General features: G+C 51.0%; 1 protein-coding gene across 1 annotated transcript; it reads right to left on the bottom strand.

Moving 5' to 3' along the window:
• Positions 1 to 7,785: 7,785 nt before the first annotated feature.
• Positions 7,786 to 10,557, bottom strand: LOC119340368 (protein CUP-SHAPED COTYLEDON 1-like). The gene is made up of 3 exons (XM_037612281.1): positions 10,480 to 10,557; positions 9,810 to 10,339; positions 7,786 to 8,818 (listed from the first exon to the last, which is right to left on the bottom strand). Exons 2-3 carry the CDS (start codon positions 10,296 to 10,298, stop codon positions 8,219 to 8,221), a joined length of 1,089 nt encoding a protein of 362 aa, XP_037468178.1. The 5' UTR covers positions 10,299 to 10,339; positions 10,480 to 10,557; the 3' UTR covers positions 7,786 to 8,218.
• Positions 10,558 to 18,888: the final 8,331 nt, after the last annotated feature.

Genomic DNA, 18,888 nt, shown 5'->3' with positions numbered 1-18,888 from the left:
TTTGTGCTTTTTCCTCTCGTTTTTCCTTTTGGCAATTGAACTGAACCAAGTCATTTCTTGTGATGAAGAGGTTGAGGGAGTTGACCTTCGACGACTCTTCGTCATCGGAGGAGGAAGAAGACGATGAGGACTTGGAAATAGTCGTTGGCATGATATTCAACGAGGTTTTCCTACGGCCAAGAGTAGGATCACATTTTTTCCATATACACATCAATCAAGCTAGAGCGTAGGGCATTCCAAGATTACGTGAGATTACTTCATCCCTGATGCAACCTATCCAGAGAAGTATTTTCACCGGTGATTTCGGATGCACACAAGTTTCTTTCTCACCATTGTAGAAGTTGTGGAGAAGCATGATGATTGGTTCAAACTCAGAAGGAGTGCATTCGAAGAGATAAGTGTGAGCCCTTTGATGAAGTGTATCGCGGCTGTTCGAGTGCTTGCCTATGGATGTTTGGCCAATGCCACTTACGATCATGTCCGCATTGGAGACGATACAGTCTTGGAGGATATTCGAAGGTTCACAAAAGCCGTGCTTGAGATATTTAGGCCATGAGTACTTGAGGGATCCCCACCGATGAAGACACCGAGGGGCTATTTGGATCTATGGATTTGGCATTCATTCTTTGGACTCCTAACACTCATAATGATATGAATGTGTTGTTGAGATCATCATTGTTCGCTAGGCGTGTTGCCGAAGATGCTCCTCCTTGCAACTATGTTCTCAATGATTGTCAGTACACGATGAGTTACTACCTTGCAGATGACATCTGTCCTCCGTGGGTCACATTTGTCAAGACAATTTTGCGGCCTGAAGGTAACAAGAGATCACACTTTACAATGCGTCAAGAGTTGACAAAGTTTACCTCATCACTTTACCTAAAAGCATCTAAGTTGGATCAGTAGCCGGTTGTGGCCGCATCATCTATATCAATGATGATAAATTTGTCAAATTTCAAAAAGTAGAACTTAAAACCTAAGCCCCAAGCCTAGCTAGAACCCTAAAACCCTAAAACCCTATGAAACTTGGTAAAATACTTGAATAAATAAATAAACGTAGAGATATATTCAAGATTGGTCTTATTCAAAAGTTCCTGTCGTGACAAACACATATATTCAAACGAAATGTAATTTAGAGTTTCGATTCAAAAGATAAAATAGATTAAATTTTAAAGATGAAATGAATAAGGCATGAGAGGTGTGGTGTGGATGGCGTATGCAACTCTGAAAAAATTAGCGAAAAACAAGCATGAATGGACCCTACTCTATAGTAATCAAAGGCCTAAGACTAATGAAGTTTGCGAATCTTAAAGCAACCATATGATCGGACACGACTGGATTTATGAAGTTTATGAATTTCTGATCGCTTTTCCAAACAACAGTGTATTATACAAAAAGAATGTGATCTTAATAATACGGCAAAGAAAAACCTACTGACCAAAAGTGTCACATTGTACAAGTATAAGCAAGAATGCAAGATGGGTGGTGCCAGTTAAATCTTGCTGCAAGTAAAGATCAAAAGAGTTGAAGGGCTTTGATTCCTGGAATCATCATAGGTTGCCTGGCAGGAGATCCGATGTTGATGTTTCATGGTCTGCGCTTTGCAGAGTTTGTGATTGCATGCATAAAACTGTGCTAAACTCGAGTGAAGTGCTGCAGCTATTTCTCTACTAGCACGTATACGTACCACTCTAGCGAGGGACGAGGCTCCTCTGACGTACTGCAGGACGCAGTTGAGCCACTAACAGGTGGGCCCGAAAGCAAGTTGGCCCACCTGTCAGTGACCCAACTGCGTCCTGCAGTACGTCAGGGGAGCCGAGTCCCTCTAGCGAGTCGCCGTCGCTGGGCACCTGCCTAGCATGCAAAGCTGCAGCTTAGCACAGGCTGCATGCAGCTGCACCGATCGAATCATCGGTATCGCTGGCGAGATCACGGGCCAGTGCATTGCAGTGCAGTTAAGCTCAGCTCCCCGTTCGTTCTTTTACATCCGCAGGCGTAGGCTACGTAAGATTGCGACACCCTAATTGCACCCAGGCATCATTGCTATGCATGCTATGCTCTGCCACGCCTGCCCTGCCCTGCCTGCATGGCGCATGCGTATTCTTTTTCACTCAACAGAATAATACACGTATGAGATCCATTTTGTCCCTTTGTGCACCTCTGGCTCTCTCTCGTCATCTCGTGTAATCCGAATGGGACCAGCAACAAAGCAGTAGCAACAGATAATACAGGAAAACCACTTGTTAAAGATGAAACTCATTTGTTTTCCGATAAAGCATTGAAATCCTCGTGCTTTTGACGTTGGATGACGAACGGCTTCGGTCACCCAATCATGGATTTACCGCGTCATCAATGTGTAGGTGCTTGAGTATTTTTCAGTTCGCGCGCGAGCACATACTCAGTTTTCTTTTCATCGGATTTCTTTCATTGCAAGGCGAAAGGATAACTGAGGTTGGCCCTCTTTCATTTTTGTTTCTTGGGAAGGCTGAAATCACATATTTGAGCTGAGACCCAAATCAAATCACAAACTGACCTGGTTATGAAAAAATTTCACTCTGTTGACCCTTTGGTGTGGCGCCCGATAGCTGGGCGCTGCACCCTACTGTGCAGCGCCCTTTCTTTAGGCGTCGCACCTCCTGCCACCGTGGCAGCCCTGGTCCAGTTGCGGCCCCACACGCACCTGTGCAGCGTCTAAGGCCTGGGTGCCACACTTTGACGTGTAGCGCCTAGCCCTTAGGCGCTGCACAGTGACTTAAGCGCGGCCGCCGCAGCCCGACCAGGCAGTTCTTCATCTCTCCGCTCTCTCGACAGAGAGCAGCGGCGGCGCCCCCATCTAATCCCCCCCCCCTTCCCCCACATCCCTCTCAGATCTGAAGATTTGATCCGTGGATTCGATCCCCAATCCATCCTACTAGGTAAACTCTTCCGTTCTCTTTCTTTTGCTCTGCAAATTTGTTGCCATTTTAGAGATTTGTCCAAGATTTGATGGAACCCTTGATTTGTTTGGTTTGCTCGATTTAGGATGTGTATTCATATTGGTAGTACCGTAGTGTTATTTATTAGTTCACAATATATGATTCTTGTTAGTGAAACCCTAGATTGTTTAGTTTTTATAGATATATGAGATGCCTATTTTTATAGATAACTATGAGATGTTGATTTTTGTAGACATATATGAGATGTTTGTTTAGATATATATTAGATGTTGAGTTTATTTCAAATATTAGATGTTGAGTTTATTTCAAATATTAGATGTTTAGTTTATTTGAAAACATATGACATATTCATTGTGTGAGAAGGAGATGTTGAGATTTTTGTAGTTGAACACATGTTATATGTTTAGTGTATACCGATATTTGAGATGTAGATGAACTCATATATGTTTATTGTTTGAAATTGTAAGGATGGTTTGGCTTCTGGACGATGTCTACGACGTGCAACACCAGTCCTACATGATGCGCGAGAAGGATAAAGTAATAATGAGTAATCTAAATCTTTTGCAAATTTGCCTTTAGTTGAAATTTACATGCCCTCAGATTTGTCATTACTTGTTTTTTGCAGAAGCTTGAACCTCTGAAGATTCGGTATCACGGGGTCTCTGGTCCTGCCATGCCTTACGACGAGCGGTACACACCGTACATCAAGCAGGCGGGACTACTTCCGTGGATTCTGTTGGTCAGCCGGTCCACGCCGAATCTGAACGCTCCACTGGTGTCCGCTCTTGTTGATCGATGGAGGCCGGAGACGCATAGTTTCCATCTTCGGACTGGGGAGATGACCGTGACGCTCGAGGATGTCTCGTTGATCACCGGTCTTGCTATCAACGGAAGGCCTCTCTGTATGAGCACCGATTCTGATGGGTGGCACGAGCAGATGATTTCTCTTATCGGTATGGCTCCTACCGAGGCTGAGGCTGATGTAGAGGAGGGAAAAGAGAAGAAGAAGAGGGAAAGGAAAGCAGCCGGAGCTGCTTTCACGTGGATTCAAAATAACTTTGCGACGTGCCCTCCGGATGCCACTGATGATGTTTGGGTGGGGTGGGTGTGTGTGTGGTGGGGGTGGGAGGGGAGAGAGGGTGGGGCCAGCCCAAGTGGAACACAGACTGTGCAGCGCCCAAGAGCTAGGTGCTGCACATTACAGGTGTGGCGCCTAAGTCTTAGGCGCTGCAGTGCTGTCTGTGGGGCCGTAACTGGACCAGGGCTGCCACGCTGACAGGATGTGCGACGCCTAAGGGAAGGACGCTGCACAGTAGGGTGCGGTGCCCAGCTGTCGGGCGCCACACCAAAGGGTCAGCAGAGTGAAATTTTTTCGTGACCAGGTCAGTTTGTGATTTGATTTCTGCCTCAGGTCAAATATGTCATTTCTGCCTCTTGGGGACGATGTTCTTGAACTCCGCCGACAAAAACAGGCGATAATATGGCGCGTCATCACATGCCCCGAACCCCACAGATGAATCGCCTACGCCAGCTCTCGTTCCACGACGATACTCCGAAACGGTCTGCCACATTACACATGCAGTAATCTATCTCCGCTGAGAGAGAAATCTACAGACGAGGAGGCGTCGACATTTACGGAGCACGAGGCAGACGTTGCGCATGCAGCTGGCGGCCATGGATGGACCTGGTCCGCGCGCGGCGGGGGACTGATGGAGCTGATCGATCGGGCGAGAGGCTGTGTATTAAACCTGTATCCTCCGTCACGTACCACCAGTCCGTCCGTCCGTCCATCCATCCATCATCCCTCTCCTTCCCCTGGGGTCCAGCAGGAGACGTCCACATCTCGTCGGCCCGTCACATAAAATATTACTCTCCTCCTACCACCACCCTTCTTAGTGCTGGTACATTGTGGCAGAGGGAGGGGCATGGACATGGGCCGCGTGGAGAAGTGACGGTTGGAATGGACGGATGGATGGACGCATGCATGCAAAAGCGGGGCAGGGAATCATGCCGCGCCAGGGAAACGGCCGGGTGGACTTTTAGCACATCGGGTTACGGAACACCACCGCTGCCGTTACATGCATGCATGTACACGCACAGGCAGGCTGCTGTAGCTCGCTCGATCTTCCCGTCTTTTATTAGCCGTCTGGCCTTGCCACTTGGCCAGTTGCAAGGGTATCATATTTCATCTACGTCGATGCATTCGTCGACGCTGCTCAAATTCAACAACATATGCACAAGCTTTACTTCGGTTTCCATGCATGTACGTGCTGCGATTTTCCTATTGGTTTTATGTGTATAGCGCTCGGTTTTCAAGATAATGGAAAAGAAGCTCTCTGAATCCACCAAATGTGCATTGTGTTTGTGGTAAGTATGTGGTGCACGTTCATATGGTGACGGCGTCACCACTTACCATATTCGACATACTACCTTTTTTCACACACTGCAACAGATGCTCTTGGTCGTCTAACCCGATCGCTCTACCACCAAGCTATTGAAGAAGAATAGACTTAAGGAAGCCGACTCCAGTTCTTTTGACTAACTAACCACGGTGCATGATATTTGATGTGTGGTGGTAAGAGCATCTCTAACCATTCCCTATATTTAACTCGATCCCGGAGGTCTTATAACTGCTAAAAATGAGGAGTAAAAAAAAAATACTCACCTAATCCTCACCTCAAACTTAACGCCATGGGGGAGACTGGCGGTTGAGGAAGCAAAGAGAGTGACATGAGAGAGAAATTTTGTTTGGCTTCTCAAATTTGAGCAGTGTGGGGTAGTTCTCCTCAAATTATTGAGAAGTTAAGCGTTTTGAGCGAAGAGTTAGATAGGGTCTAACTCCTAAAAACCAATCTTGACTAGGATTTTAGGTGATGTGTTAAAGACGCCCTAAGGGAAGGTTTAAGTAGAACACTACAATTCTTTTGATACAAAGTTTCACAATTTGCTTATTTACTTTTAAAATTTGACGGTTTTATGATGGAAGCATATGAGCTCAGGACCAAACTAACACTTTCCATGCAGGAGATGACAAACAAATATAAGGTGTTTTTATACTAAAAATGTTTTTTAAGTGGTTGTGGCTCGACCAAACATGGCAGCTGCTGGAAATGTGGGAGTGGTATTTTTTAGCACGTAAACATACGGCACTGTGTCTTGCTCTGCCACGACATGTGTGCACCATGAGATTGGAACCGGATCCTCTAACATAGAGAAGAAGGAAAGTCACAGTGATGCGGTGCTAATCTAGTAGAAAATAACGAAGAAAAGTAAGGGACTGTTAACAAGTTGTTTACTGGTGGTATTTATTGTAGATATAAATAATTTAAAATTAGTTTTATTTTACCATCAATTTATTTGTATGTAATTACAATAAATGTACATAGTAGATCTATAGTTTGCAGATTAATTTAAGTTCCTTTAGACTTAATCATATGGATTGAAAGACGGCAAGTTAGAGCTCTGTAGCTTCTCTAACTTTCCTTTTGTCTGTTAGATGATGATCCAATTCCCGTGCGATTGGCCGACCGTGCTCACCCTTGGTGACGACTGACGACATGAGCTGATGAGGGGAATGATCAACGAATCAACCAAGTACCCCATTTCAAAATAATAAATAAATCAACCGAGTCCACGCGGACCCCAATAATCTGAAATTGTAAATATGCTTACCCGATTTATTGATGAAGTTTTCAGTATTAATTATCAATATGTGCATGTTATATCTGCCTATGAGATGTGACTTATGAACTTTTTATGTATGCTTAGTGTATCAATTTGAACATTCGCTCATTATTTATGTATAATATAATTTTTAGCTCAGAGGACGTACATATTTCTCGTATAAGCATGTGATATATGCCCTTTTTTATATGAGTCCGATTAGTTACCGACTTACTGTACCATGTCTTAATCGAACACAATCTCGTATTTGAATCCGTATTCACAACGCCTGCGCCCCACTTCTGAATCCGTAAAAAATATGGAATAGAATATGGTATGTGCATCAGCTAATAGAAATCCGAGCAGATTTCTCCTCTAGCTAAGTATTAGTTTTTTGGGCGTTAAGAACTTTTTAGAGCATGAACTATGTGAAGATTCACTGGCAGTACCAAGCGAGGCATCATCACAGTGTATTTTTTTGCAGTGTACTAGAGAAATACAATTTAGAAATTAATAAAAAAAGGTTAAAAAATTCTGAAACTTTTTGGGGAAAATATATTCTAGCATTACACTCGGGTGAAAAGTTTCGCGAAGAAATGATTTTCATTGTATTCTGGGTGAAGGAGAACAAAATCGACACTATAAAAAATATACTATGCCCGCTTTTTTGTACTCATAATTTTGTATTTTTTGGCCTAAATCGACGGAAGCCATTTCTTCGCGAATTTTTTTATACGAGTATAACACTAGATCATGTTTGTTTCCAAAAAGTTTCAAAAATTTGCAAAAAAATCAACTTAGGTGTATTGGGACCCGAGACGGGGGGTATTTTCGTTGCTATATTCCCTATTTTCTGTACCAAATGACTAATAATTCACAGGGTTGAATCAAGATACTACTATCCATTATTGTTTTTCAGAGTATAAAGCTTGGTGGATTTGAGTCTAGGTACTGTACTATTCTATCATTGTTTTTCCAGAGTTTGAAGCTTGGTACCAAAACTACCATTGTACTCCTATCATTGTTCTTTTAGACTTTGAAGGTTGGTACCTGTCCTAGACGTGGTACCCATGCTAGACAATATTATCCTGGTACCACCCCATTCCATGCAATTGTTAAACCGATTTAGTATCGGTAAGAGCAAGTTACATTGTTTCTCCAATGAAATAGTGGCGTGGACAAGAAAATGCCAAGCATATGCTACTGCATCACTCACACGTGATAATTTAGATACACATACATTGATGATTTCAACTAATTAGTACTAGTCTGATACAGTAGAATCGGTACATATCTCAATCGACTGACCGATAGTCTGATACAACATACGACTAACAATACATAAATTAAGCATATATGGTCTAATACAACAACATACGATCGACTAGCTAATAATCTATAAACTAGGTAACATAGCTAGTGATCCAGTACTTTGCTCGTGAAGTCGTGTGCCCTGCTATTGCAGTAGTAACACGCGACGATCAGAGAGCATAAATAATCGAAACTTACTGCAGCATAATGATCGAGATATAGCTACTTAGCATCTAAGCATATTGATAAGCAAGCTAGAATGAGAGAGCATAATGAGCACACGATGAAGGGCATGCATGCATACTGGTCTAGAAGCCCCAGCCGTAGGCGCCGTCAAGCTGGCCAGGGCCCACGGCCATCTGCGGCGGCGCGCGGCTGCCCTCCAGCTTAATGTCGTAGCCGGAGGGCGGCCAGTGCTGGAAGGTCCCTCCGCCCATGCCGAGCGGGGAGACGCCGGACTGCAGGCCGCCGGGGAGGAACATCGGCAGACTGAGGTTGTCCGCCGCCTGCACCAGGCGGGAGCCCTGGAAGAAGGCCAACGGCTGCTCGACTGCGAGCGTAACCGGTTCGTACTGCCCGATGCCGAGGAGGGTGGCATCCATGTGGGCGGTGGAGAAGCAGGGCACGAGCTCGCGGCAGTTGCCCGCCGCGTTGTTGTTGGCGGTGGCGCCGTAGGAGCTGCTCTCGCCGTCAGCGGCGGCGTGCGCCGCGGCCAACAGCGAGCTGGTATCCGGGAGCTGCTGGCGCGGCGCGGACGATGCGGAGGCGCCGCCCCCGCCGCCGATGGAGACGGAGGTGGAGTCGGAGAAGCACGACGTGTCGCCGGCGCTGCTGAGTCCGTAGCGAGCCTTGCGCGAGGGGGGCACCGCGCCGGGCTTCACGAAGATCTTGGCGATCACCCACTCATCCTGGATATATACACCAACGTGTGAGCAAAAAATGCTGAATATCACACCGTTGACGACGACGTTGGATGCTACGAGCCTACGAGTTCTACATTAGTATTACTAGTACTTTTTTATTCTGAAAAGGGGACATCGTTCAAAAGTTAAGTGTTTATCTAAGCCAACATTTTCCAATCTCCATGTGTCCATTTATGACTGCAGAAGAAAAACAACATTCCCCATTTTCATTGCCTAGATCAAATCTCACCACCTAGATTTTTACATGTTGCGAAAACCGAAAAACATCAAAACAAAAGCTATGAATCAAGTTAAGCCAGACATCCTCATCTCTGCGTAAAAAAAGAAGGTAAAAGAGAGAACTATCTGATGCATGATCAAGAGAAGAGAACTGCTATACAGACGACATTCACAGACGATTTCAGCACGACACTTTATCTCACACCATCCATTCAAGACACTAATGTACAGAAAGTTGTTGGATTTGGAATCGGCTCAGGATCGTGCAAGCAAATATCGTCTGTGAAGTAGTTTCGTCAAGAGAATGCAGTAAAGCACCCAAACATGGCATGCATTTACGCATCTGTAGAAATATAGTAAGCTGTGCATGCGCGGGCAGTCACCGGCCAAGAAAAGATTCGTATCCCTCTGCAGCAAATCTTTCACTGCACTTAAGCCCCTCGCTTACCATATCCACGCAATGCAATCTGCATTGCAACAGGCGCACGTACGTACAGAGCCTGCTGCTCCAGCAGCTCTACTCTACTCGTCACTAGCTTAGCTTATCCTTCTAGCTCGTAGCCATGACTTCACACGCGAAACGTAAGCTCACACCACAAGTATAGCAATCTGCCCTAAACCCCCCGTGACTTTACACCATTGCATCATCGCCGCAGAGAAGAAACAGTAAAAATCAGGCGGCAGAGAAGATGAAAACGCAGATCAATGGAGTAGTAAGGAAGACTAGTGAGGTGATTAAGGATGGGATGCAGCTGACCCTTGTGGTGTTGTTGGGCAGGAAGTGGTAGGCGTAGACGCCCTCGAGGCGGAACTCGTGCATGACCCACTGGGTCTTCTGGCCCTTGGGGGCGCGGCCCCGGTAGAAGACGAGCGTCTTCTTCATGCCGACGAGCGCGCCGTTGCGGGCGCTGCGGATCTCGCGGTCCTTGCCGGTGGCCTTCCAGTAGCCGGCGCCCGTGGCGCGGTTGGTGCGCAGGCCCGTGGGGTACTTGCGGTCGCGGAGGCTGTAGAAATACCACTCCTTCTCCGCCGTGGTCTTGCAGGCCTTGTCCGGCAGCTCCCACGGCTCGCACTTGTTGAGGTCGATCTCGGCGATGGCGCGGGCACCGGAGAAGCCGCAGTCCACCACCTTGCGGAGGAGGTAGTAGGTGATGAGCTCCTCGTCCGTCGGGTGGAAGCGGAACCCTGGCGGCAGCTCGCCGCCCCCGCCGTCCAGCCGCATGCCCAGAGAGCCGTACCGCTCCATCCCGCAAGCAAGCAAGCGTGCTCGCCGCCCCTCGCACTGACCTGCAAGCAAGCGTGCGCGCACCATTAATGCCGGAAGGTGCAGAACGGACGGACCCAGCTGAACTGGGCGATCGAGCCGCACAAGGGCCAAGGGAATGGGATGGAATGGAAGGATCAGCACCAGTGGGAGCGCTTGTTACCTGTGGCGAGAGAGGTGATCGAAGAGCGGGTGGTGGTGGGGAGCGGCTGTCTCGCTGGTAGAGGAGGCGCGCCCTTGTTTTATAGTGCCTGATGGCCGCGTGGTTGGGGAGGTGGGTGAGGAGGAGTAAATGCGGGATTCGACGAATCGGGGAGGGTGTCAGAGGCAGAGGCTGCCTTGGCCTAGGCGGGGCCCGGCCATGGGGGAGGGCTTGCTTCGTCGTGGGAGAAGTGGTGGTGCTGTGCTGCATGGTGCACTGTGGGACTGATGGAGCTGAAGCTGAGATCAGATGAGACGACGAGATGAGATGATCAGGCACAGAGAGATGCAGCCGCAGCTGCTCCATCGATTGCTTCCAGCAATCCATCATATGCTCACGCGTCTCCCTCTGTCTCTCGGAGCTGCGCACGCGCCGTGCTCTCCTACTTGGCATGAGGCGGATACCTTTGGTTGGGGTCGGGATTTTATGCGGCACGAGCAACGGAGCAAGGCTAACTGAACAGAGTGGAATGAAAATCGTGGTTGGAAAGGTTGCTATAGCAGAAGCCACTGTAATCAATATTTTATATATATCGGAATAACTAGTTTCAGGTAAAAAGTGTAGTTGTTTTAGGCCGAAGCCGTGGACTGAACTCAAGAGGCAAGACAAGGTTTTGCGCTGCTCAAACTGTTGCAGCTTTTCTGGTTTCTGATCCTTTTATTCAGAGAACGAAACAACCATGCAGCGAGACTCGCTCAGACTACCAGATCGTGCCATCCCACGACCTCGAGCGCACTCGCCACTTCTACTATGTCGCCGCAGATCGCACAGAACGCGTCTTGCGGCATTAGCTAACTAACAGGCGAATCCAAAGCTAACTGAAATAACTGAACCTAGCTATGGCTGCCTCTGCAGCGTTATTCTCTGAACCTGACGAAACTGACAGAAAGAAAATAGCAGGGTGCGGCAGGATTAGGCTAACAATTCACCCCATTAAGCCTGCCACACCAATCTTCGCTCGCATCTCCACGAATTTGATCTTCCCCGGCGCCTTGGTGAGGATATTTGTGAGCTGTTCATCAGTGACGACGTGATCAACGTCGAGTTTGTTCTCTTCTAAACACTGACGAATGAAGTGATACTTGATGTCGATGTGTTTGCCCCGATCATGATGCACTGGGTTCTTGCTCAGGGCGATCGCGGATTTGTTGTCGATGTAGAGCTGAAACTTCTCGACCAGCCACCCTGTCAGCTCAGCCAGGAGGCGACTGAGCCACACCCCCTGGCACGTTGCCGCCGCCGCGGCCACGTACTCCGCCTCACAGGACGAAGTTGCCACCACCTTCTGCTTCTGCGAGGGCCATGTGACTGTGCTGCCACCGAGGAAGAACACCACGCCAGATGTGCTCTTGTGGTCGTCCACGTCGCCGCCGTGATCACTGTCGCTGAAGTCGACGAGTGATGGAGCGCCGGAGCCCTTCTTGTAGCTGCACCCATAGTGCAAAGTGCCGCGGATGTACCTGAGGATCTGCTTCACTGCGGTCCAATGGCGTGTGCTGGGCGCTTCCATATAACGCCTAGTCACTCCGACGGCCAGAGCGATCTCAGGGCGTGTGTTGACGAGGTAGCGCAGGGATCCTATGATGCTGCGGTATTCAGTTGCGTCCGCCGGCGGTGATCCATCCTCCTTGCTCAGCTTGAGCCTCACCTCCATGGGAGTTTGGCTCGGGTTGCACCCGACCATGCCGGCGCGTTCAAGCACCTTCTCGGCATAGCCTCGCTGGCAGAGAGTGATCCCGCCATGCTCCTGCTTCACCTCAATCCCGAGATAGTATGATAACAGCCCGAGGTCACTCATCTTGAACAGGTGCTGCATCTCGGCCTTGAACGCAGCGATGTCGTCGCCGTCTGTCCCCGTAATGACCAGATCATCAATGTAGACGCCCACCAGCAGGAATGAGGTCTCGCTGCCGCGCCTGTACACGGCATGCTCCAGGGGACTGCGTTCAAAACCAACCTCACAGAGTGATGCGTCGAGCTTTGCGTACCATGCCCGTGGCGTCTGTCGCAGCCCATACAACGCCTTGCTGGGCTTAAGGATGCCGTGCGGGTTGTCGTTGTTGATGAACCCCTCTAGCTGGTGGACGAAGACCTCCTCAACGAGATCGCCATTCAGGAAGGCCGACCTGACGTCCATGTGGTGGACTGACCAGCCGGCGTGCGCGGCGAGCGCGATCAGCACGCGCACCGTCTCCATTCGCGCCACCGGTGCAAATACCTCATCGAAGTCCACCCCCGTGCGCTGGGCGTACCCCTTAACGATGAGCCTGACCTTGTGCTTCACCACGTTCCCGTCGGCGTCCTTCTTCAACTTGAAGACCCACTTTAGCTCGATCGCTCGCGACCCAGTGGGGAGCGCCGCAGGCGTCCACGTGTTGTTGTCGGCGATGGCCTTCATCTCCTCCTCCATTGCTGCCCTCCACTCAGGGGAGGATAGCGCCTCCTCGACGTACACCGGCTCATCCGCCATGGCGAGGCACAGCATATCGAGCTCGTTGTCGTCGAACGCTGGATCGGGCGCCTCTGGTGGAGTGGACACGGGCTTGGTGGTGTTGTACACATTCGCCAGGCGCCTGTACCTCTGGACCGCATCCGCGTCCACAGCAGCGTCCAGGGCGCTGTCGTGCGTGTGAGGAGTGCGCCGGTCTCCTGTCGGCGAGGGCGTGGCGATCGTTTGGCGTGGCGGCCGCCGGCGATGAGTGCCCGAGGTTGTCAGGCGATCCTGAGTGCCCGCCCGTGTCGCCGGCGTCGACCAGCTGCTCTCCTGTCACAGTGTTGTACTTCACTGAGAAGGACGGCGACAGTGGCTCGCCACCTCTTGCAGAACCGGCGTCAACCGTCCATGGCTACGTGCGTCGTTCCTCGAACACCAGGTCACGGGTGATGTGCACTCGCTTTGCCGCCGGGTCGTACACCCGATAGGCCTTCGAGCCCTCCTTGTACCCGATGAACACGGTGAGCACGGAGCGATCAAAGAGCTTAGTCACTCCGGGTCGCGTCTTCTTCATGTGAGCCACGCAGCCAAACGTGCGCAGGTGTTCGACCGTGGGGCTTCACTTGTTCCAGGCCTCGTACGACGTCAGACCGTTGAGGCTCCTGGTGGGAGCTCGGTTGAGGATGTAGACGGCGCACTTGACCGCCTCGCCCCAGAACTTGGCTGGCATGCCCATGCCTTTCAGCATGCACCGGGCCATTTCAACCACCGTCTGATTGCGGAGCTCGACGACGCCGTTCTGGTGCAGTGTGTAGGGCGCGGTGGTGTGGTGCGCGATACCGTTCTTCTCACAATGGGCCTTGAACTCACCGGAATTGAACTCGCCCCCTCTGTCCGAGCGGAACGCGCGCATGCGACAGCTCTGCTTCGCCTCCGCGAGTGCCTGGATCTTCTTGAAGCAGGAAAACGCCTCGTCCTTGGACCTGAGGACCTCAAGCCACATGTATCTGCTATAATCATCAACTACTAACAAGAAGTACTGATTACCGCCTGCTGTAGCTGGTTTTATCGGGCCGCAGAGGTCGGCATGAACGAGATCCAGGGCACGCTCCGATCGGTGTGGGCTGGCGCGCGGGAACGCCAGGCGATGCTGCTTCCCGAGCGTGCAGCCGTCGTAGATCTCGTCGACGTGATCAACCTGCGGCATCCCCCGTACCATGCCTTTCGTGGACATGGCCTTCACCGCCCGGAAGAGTAGGTGCCCGAGCCGTGCGTGCCACAGCCACGCTAGCTCGTCCAGCTTGGCCACCAAGCAGACTGGCATGGCCAGGTCCAGTCGCAGCACGTACAGCCGGTTCGCCGTGCGTTTGACGCGGACGAGGAGCTGCCGCTGCTGATCGTACACGCATAGGTGTCTGTCCTTGATCACGAACCTGCAACCCTTCTTGTCGAGCTGCCCGAGGGAGATTATGTTGGCCTGCAGCTTGGGGATGTAGTACACGTTTGCGAGCACGTGCTGATTGCCGTTCGCGCACCGAAACATGACGTTCCCCTTGCCACTGATCGTGACGAGGGAGCCGTCCCCGAAGTGCATGGAGCTGTGCACGGTGTCGTCGAGGCTGGTGAACGCGTCACGCGCCCCGGTCATATGGCTGCTGGCCCCGGTATCTAGGTACCACGCACCGCGTGCTCCAGTGGTGACCGGAACCACCCGCTCCTCGTTGAGGTAGACCGCCTGGGCGCGAACCGGTGCCGCCTGCACCTTGTCCGCCGTGCCCGCAGTCTAGATTGGGCGTTCGCCCTCTTCCACGATGGCCAGCAGGAGCGCGGGAGGCTCCCCACCCGCCTCGGCCAGGTTTGCCGCCTCGACCTGATTTTGGCAATCGCGTTCTGCCTTCCTGCACTCCCTCGCCCAGTGGCCAGGAATATTATAGTATCGGCACTTGCCCTTCCGCTTCCCACCGGCGGCCTTTTGCCGCCGTCGCTGCGCCCGCTGGGGCGCTTGTTGAGGGAGTCCTGGATTAGGGGGTATCAGGACAGCCGGACTATATACATCGTCCGGAGTATAGAAGCGTGAAGATACAAGACTCAAGACTTCGACCCGTGTCCGGATGGGACTCTCCTTTGCGTGGAAGACAAGCTTGGCGATCCGGATATTATATTTCCTTCCTTGTAACCGACTCCATGTAAACCCTAGCTCTCCGGTGTCTATATAAACCAGAGAGCATGGTCCTTAGAAGGCCGATCACAATTACAATCATACCATCATAGGCTAGCTCTTAGGGTTTAGCCTCTACGATCTCGTGGTAGATCTACTCTTGTACTACTCATATCTTCAATATTAATCAAGAAGGAAGTAGGGTTTTACCTCCATCTAGAGGGCCCGAACCTGGGTAAACATTGTGTCCCTTGCTTCCTGTTACCATCAGCCTAAGACGCACATATCGGGACCCCCTACCCGAGATCCGTCGGTTTTGACACCGACATTGGTGCTTTCATTGAGAGTTCCTCTGTGTCGTCGCTTCAAGGCTTCGTGGCGTCTTCAATCATCAACAACACAGTCCAGGGTGAGACTTTTCTCCCCGGACAGATCTTTGTGTTCGGCGGCTTCACACTGCGGGCCAATTCGCTTGCTCATCTAGAGCAGATCGACAGCTATGCCCCTGGCCACCAGATTAGGTTCGGAAACTTGAACTACACGGCGGATATTCGCGGAGACTTGATCTTCGACGGATTCGACCCTGTGCCAGGAGCGCCGGACAGTCACGACGAGCACGGCCTAGACCTCTTGTCGGACAATGCTCGGAACATCATCCCTGCAATAGCCCCGGATCTAAATCCGGAACAGGTTGCGTTGCCAGAGGACAGAGGGATGGACCCCGCCCCGCAGGCCGCACGCTCATCGGCGGTGGAGCCGAACACAGGTCACATCTCTGTGGAGGCCTGTAACCATGGGCCCCCGGACTCATATCCGGTTGTTGGCTCACGTCCGCACACTCTCGAGCCAGTCGAGCCAGGTTGGGCTCTGGTAATGGAGTTTACCGCTACGGACATCTTTCAGCACTCGCCTTTTGGCGACATGCTGAACTCATTAAAGTCTCTCTCTTTGTCAGGAGGCTCTGGGCCGAACTATGTCCGGCTTGAGTGGGAAGCAGGCAACGACGGAACTCGCTGCCCACCCACCACCCACTTTGTTGCCACGATCGATGATTTAACCGATGTGCTCGACTTCGACTTCGAAGACATCGACGGTATAGACGATGATGTAGGAGACATACAGGAGCCACCGCTCACAGGACGGTGGACAGCCACCTCTTCATACAACATATACATGGTGGACACTCCGAAAGAAACCAATGGCGATGAGGCAACGGAGGATAGCCCCTCCAAGAAGAAAGCAAAGCATGGGCGTCGCCCGCGCCGCTCCAAGCCCCACCAAGGCAATACCGACACCGGAGACGAAGACAATCCGGACGGTGCCGACGACGAATACAACCCCGAACAGCTTGCCTTCGAGCAGGGCGAACAGGAAGATGGGCATGACATCCCAAATGAACAGGCGACAGACAGGTATCCGGAGGAGGACAACTACATGCCCCTCTCTGAAGACGAGATTAGCCTCGGCGACTACGAGTTCGGCGTACCCGAAGACCCCGTAGAGCAGGAGTGCTTCAAGCGCCGGCTTATTGCCACTGCGAGAAGCCTGAAGAAGAAGAAGCAGCAGCTTCAAGCTGATCAAGATCTGCTCATAGATAGATGGACAGAAGTCCTGGCAGCCGGGAAATACATACTCGACCGCCACACGGCTGATTGGCCGCCTCGAGGTCGGGATAAATCGGAATATCAGCCCGAATACCAGCCCCCACCCCCGCGCCGGTTTACTACAGCCCGGGGCAATACTCAGGACCTGCGCGATAAACTGGATAACGCTGCAGGACAACCAAGATCGATCTACGGATAACGGGGGCGCACCGCAGCACATGATGATGACCGTCATACCGGATACACTACCAGCAAATCCGGCCGGGCCGAATATAACCAGTCAGACGCAGCCGGACTGCGTCACGACATAGCCCGGCACAGAGGCGCCGCACACCCCCTCTGCTTCACCGATGAAGTGATGTATCATGAATTCCCAGAAGGGTTCAAACCCGTAAACATCGAATCATACGATGGCACAACAGACCCCGCGGTATGGATCGAAGATTTCCTTCTCCACATTCACATGGCCCGCGGAGATGATCTACATGCCATCAAGTATCTTCCCCTTAATCTCAAAGGACCCGCCCGACACTAGCTAAACAACCTGCCCGCAAATTCCATTGGCAGTTGGGAAAACCTGGAAGACACATTTCTTGACAACTTCCAAGGCACATATGTGCGACCTCCGGATGCCGATGACTTGAGCCACATTACTCAACAGCCTAGTGAATCAGCCAGGAAATTCTGGACTCGGTTCCTAACTAAAAAGAACCAAATAGTCGACTGTCTAGACGCCGAAGCCCTGGCAGCCTTCAAGCATAATATCCGTGATGAGTGGCTCGCCCGACACCTCAGCCAGGAGAAACCCAAGTCTATGGCAGTTCTCATGACACTAATGACCCACTTCTGCGCGGGCGAGGATAGTTGGTTGGCTCGCAACAGCACTACGCCACATTCTGGCACGTCAGATGTCCGTGACAATAACGGCAAGCTACGGCGCAACAGACACAAGCGACAGAACAACGATGACAACACCGAAGACACGACGGTCAATGCCGGATTCAGCGGATCCAAATCCGGTCAGCGGAAGAAGCCATTCAAATGCAACAATCAAGGACCGTCCAGTCTAGACCGCATATTGGAGCGCTCGTGCCAAATTCATGGCACCCCGGACAAGCCAGCCAACCACACCAATAGAGACTGCTGGGTATTTAAACAGGCCGGCAAAATAAACGCCGAAAACAAGGACAAGGGGCTGCACAGCAACGATGACGAGGAGCCCCGGCGTCCGAACATGGGGGGACAGAAGAAATTTCCCCCAGGTGAAAACGGTCAACATGGTCTACGCCACCCACATCCCCAAGCGGGAACGGAAGGGAGCACTATGGGACGTCTACGCGATGGAGCCAGTCGTCCCCAAATTTAACCCATGGTCAGCTTGTCCGATCACCTTTGATCGTAGGGATCATCCTACTAGCATCCGTCACGGCGGCTCAACCGCATTGGTTCTAGACCCAATCATAGACGGATTTCACCTCACGAGAGTCCTTATGGACGGAGGCAACAGTCTGAACCTGCTTTATCAGGACACAGTGCGCAAAATGGGCATCGATCCTTCAAGGATTAAGCCCACCAAAACCACCTTTAAAGGTGTCATTCCTGGAGTAGAGGCCCGCTGTACGGGCTCTATAACATTGGAAGTGGTCTTCGAATCTCCGGATAACTTCCGAAGCGAAGAGCTAATCTTCGATATCGTCCCTTTCTGTAGTGGCTACCACGCACTGCTCGGACGAACCGCATTTGCTAGATTCAATGCGGTACCACACTATGCATACCTCAAGCTCAAGATGCCAGACCCACGCGGGGTCATAACAGTCAACGGAAATATGGACCGCTCTCTCCGTACAAAAGAGCACACTGTAGCCCTTGCGGCAGAAGTACAATGCGGCCTCCTCCGGCAAACCACCAGTCTAGCGACGACGATCTCAAGCTCCGTCAAGCGAGGGAGGAACACCCCGCAACAGGATAAAAAGGCACGCCAAGAGCACGACTAGCAGTCCGGCCTCCGCTCAAATCCCATCAAAGCAGCATTCGTGCCATGCGTACACAATTATGCACTCAAAATACCATGGGCACAGGCGGAGGCGTAGCAGTGGCTCGGTCAACAATACGTTATTGCTCCGTAACCTTTTCTTTTACCTTTAAGGACATGGCTTTAGTGAAGCTTCTCCAGA

This window comes from Triticum dicoccoides, chromosome 7B, assembly GCF_002162155.2.
Source record: "Triticum dicoccoides isolate Atlit2015 ecotype Zavitan chromosome 7B, WEW_v2.0, whole genome shotgun sequence".
NCBI classification, from domain to species: Eukaryota; Viridiplantae; Streptophyta; class Magnoliopsida; order Poales; family Poaceae; genus Triticum; species Triticum dicoccoides.
The sequence above is the reverse complement of the archived record's forward strand: the minus strand, read 5'-3'. Positions and strand labels throughout refer to the sequence as shown.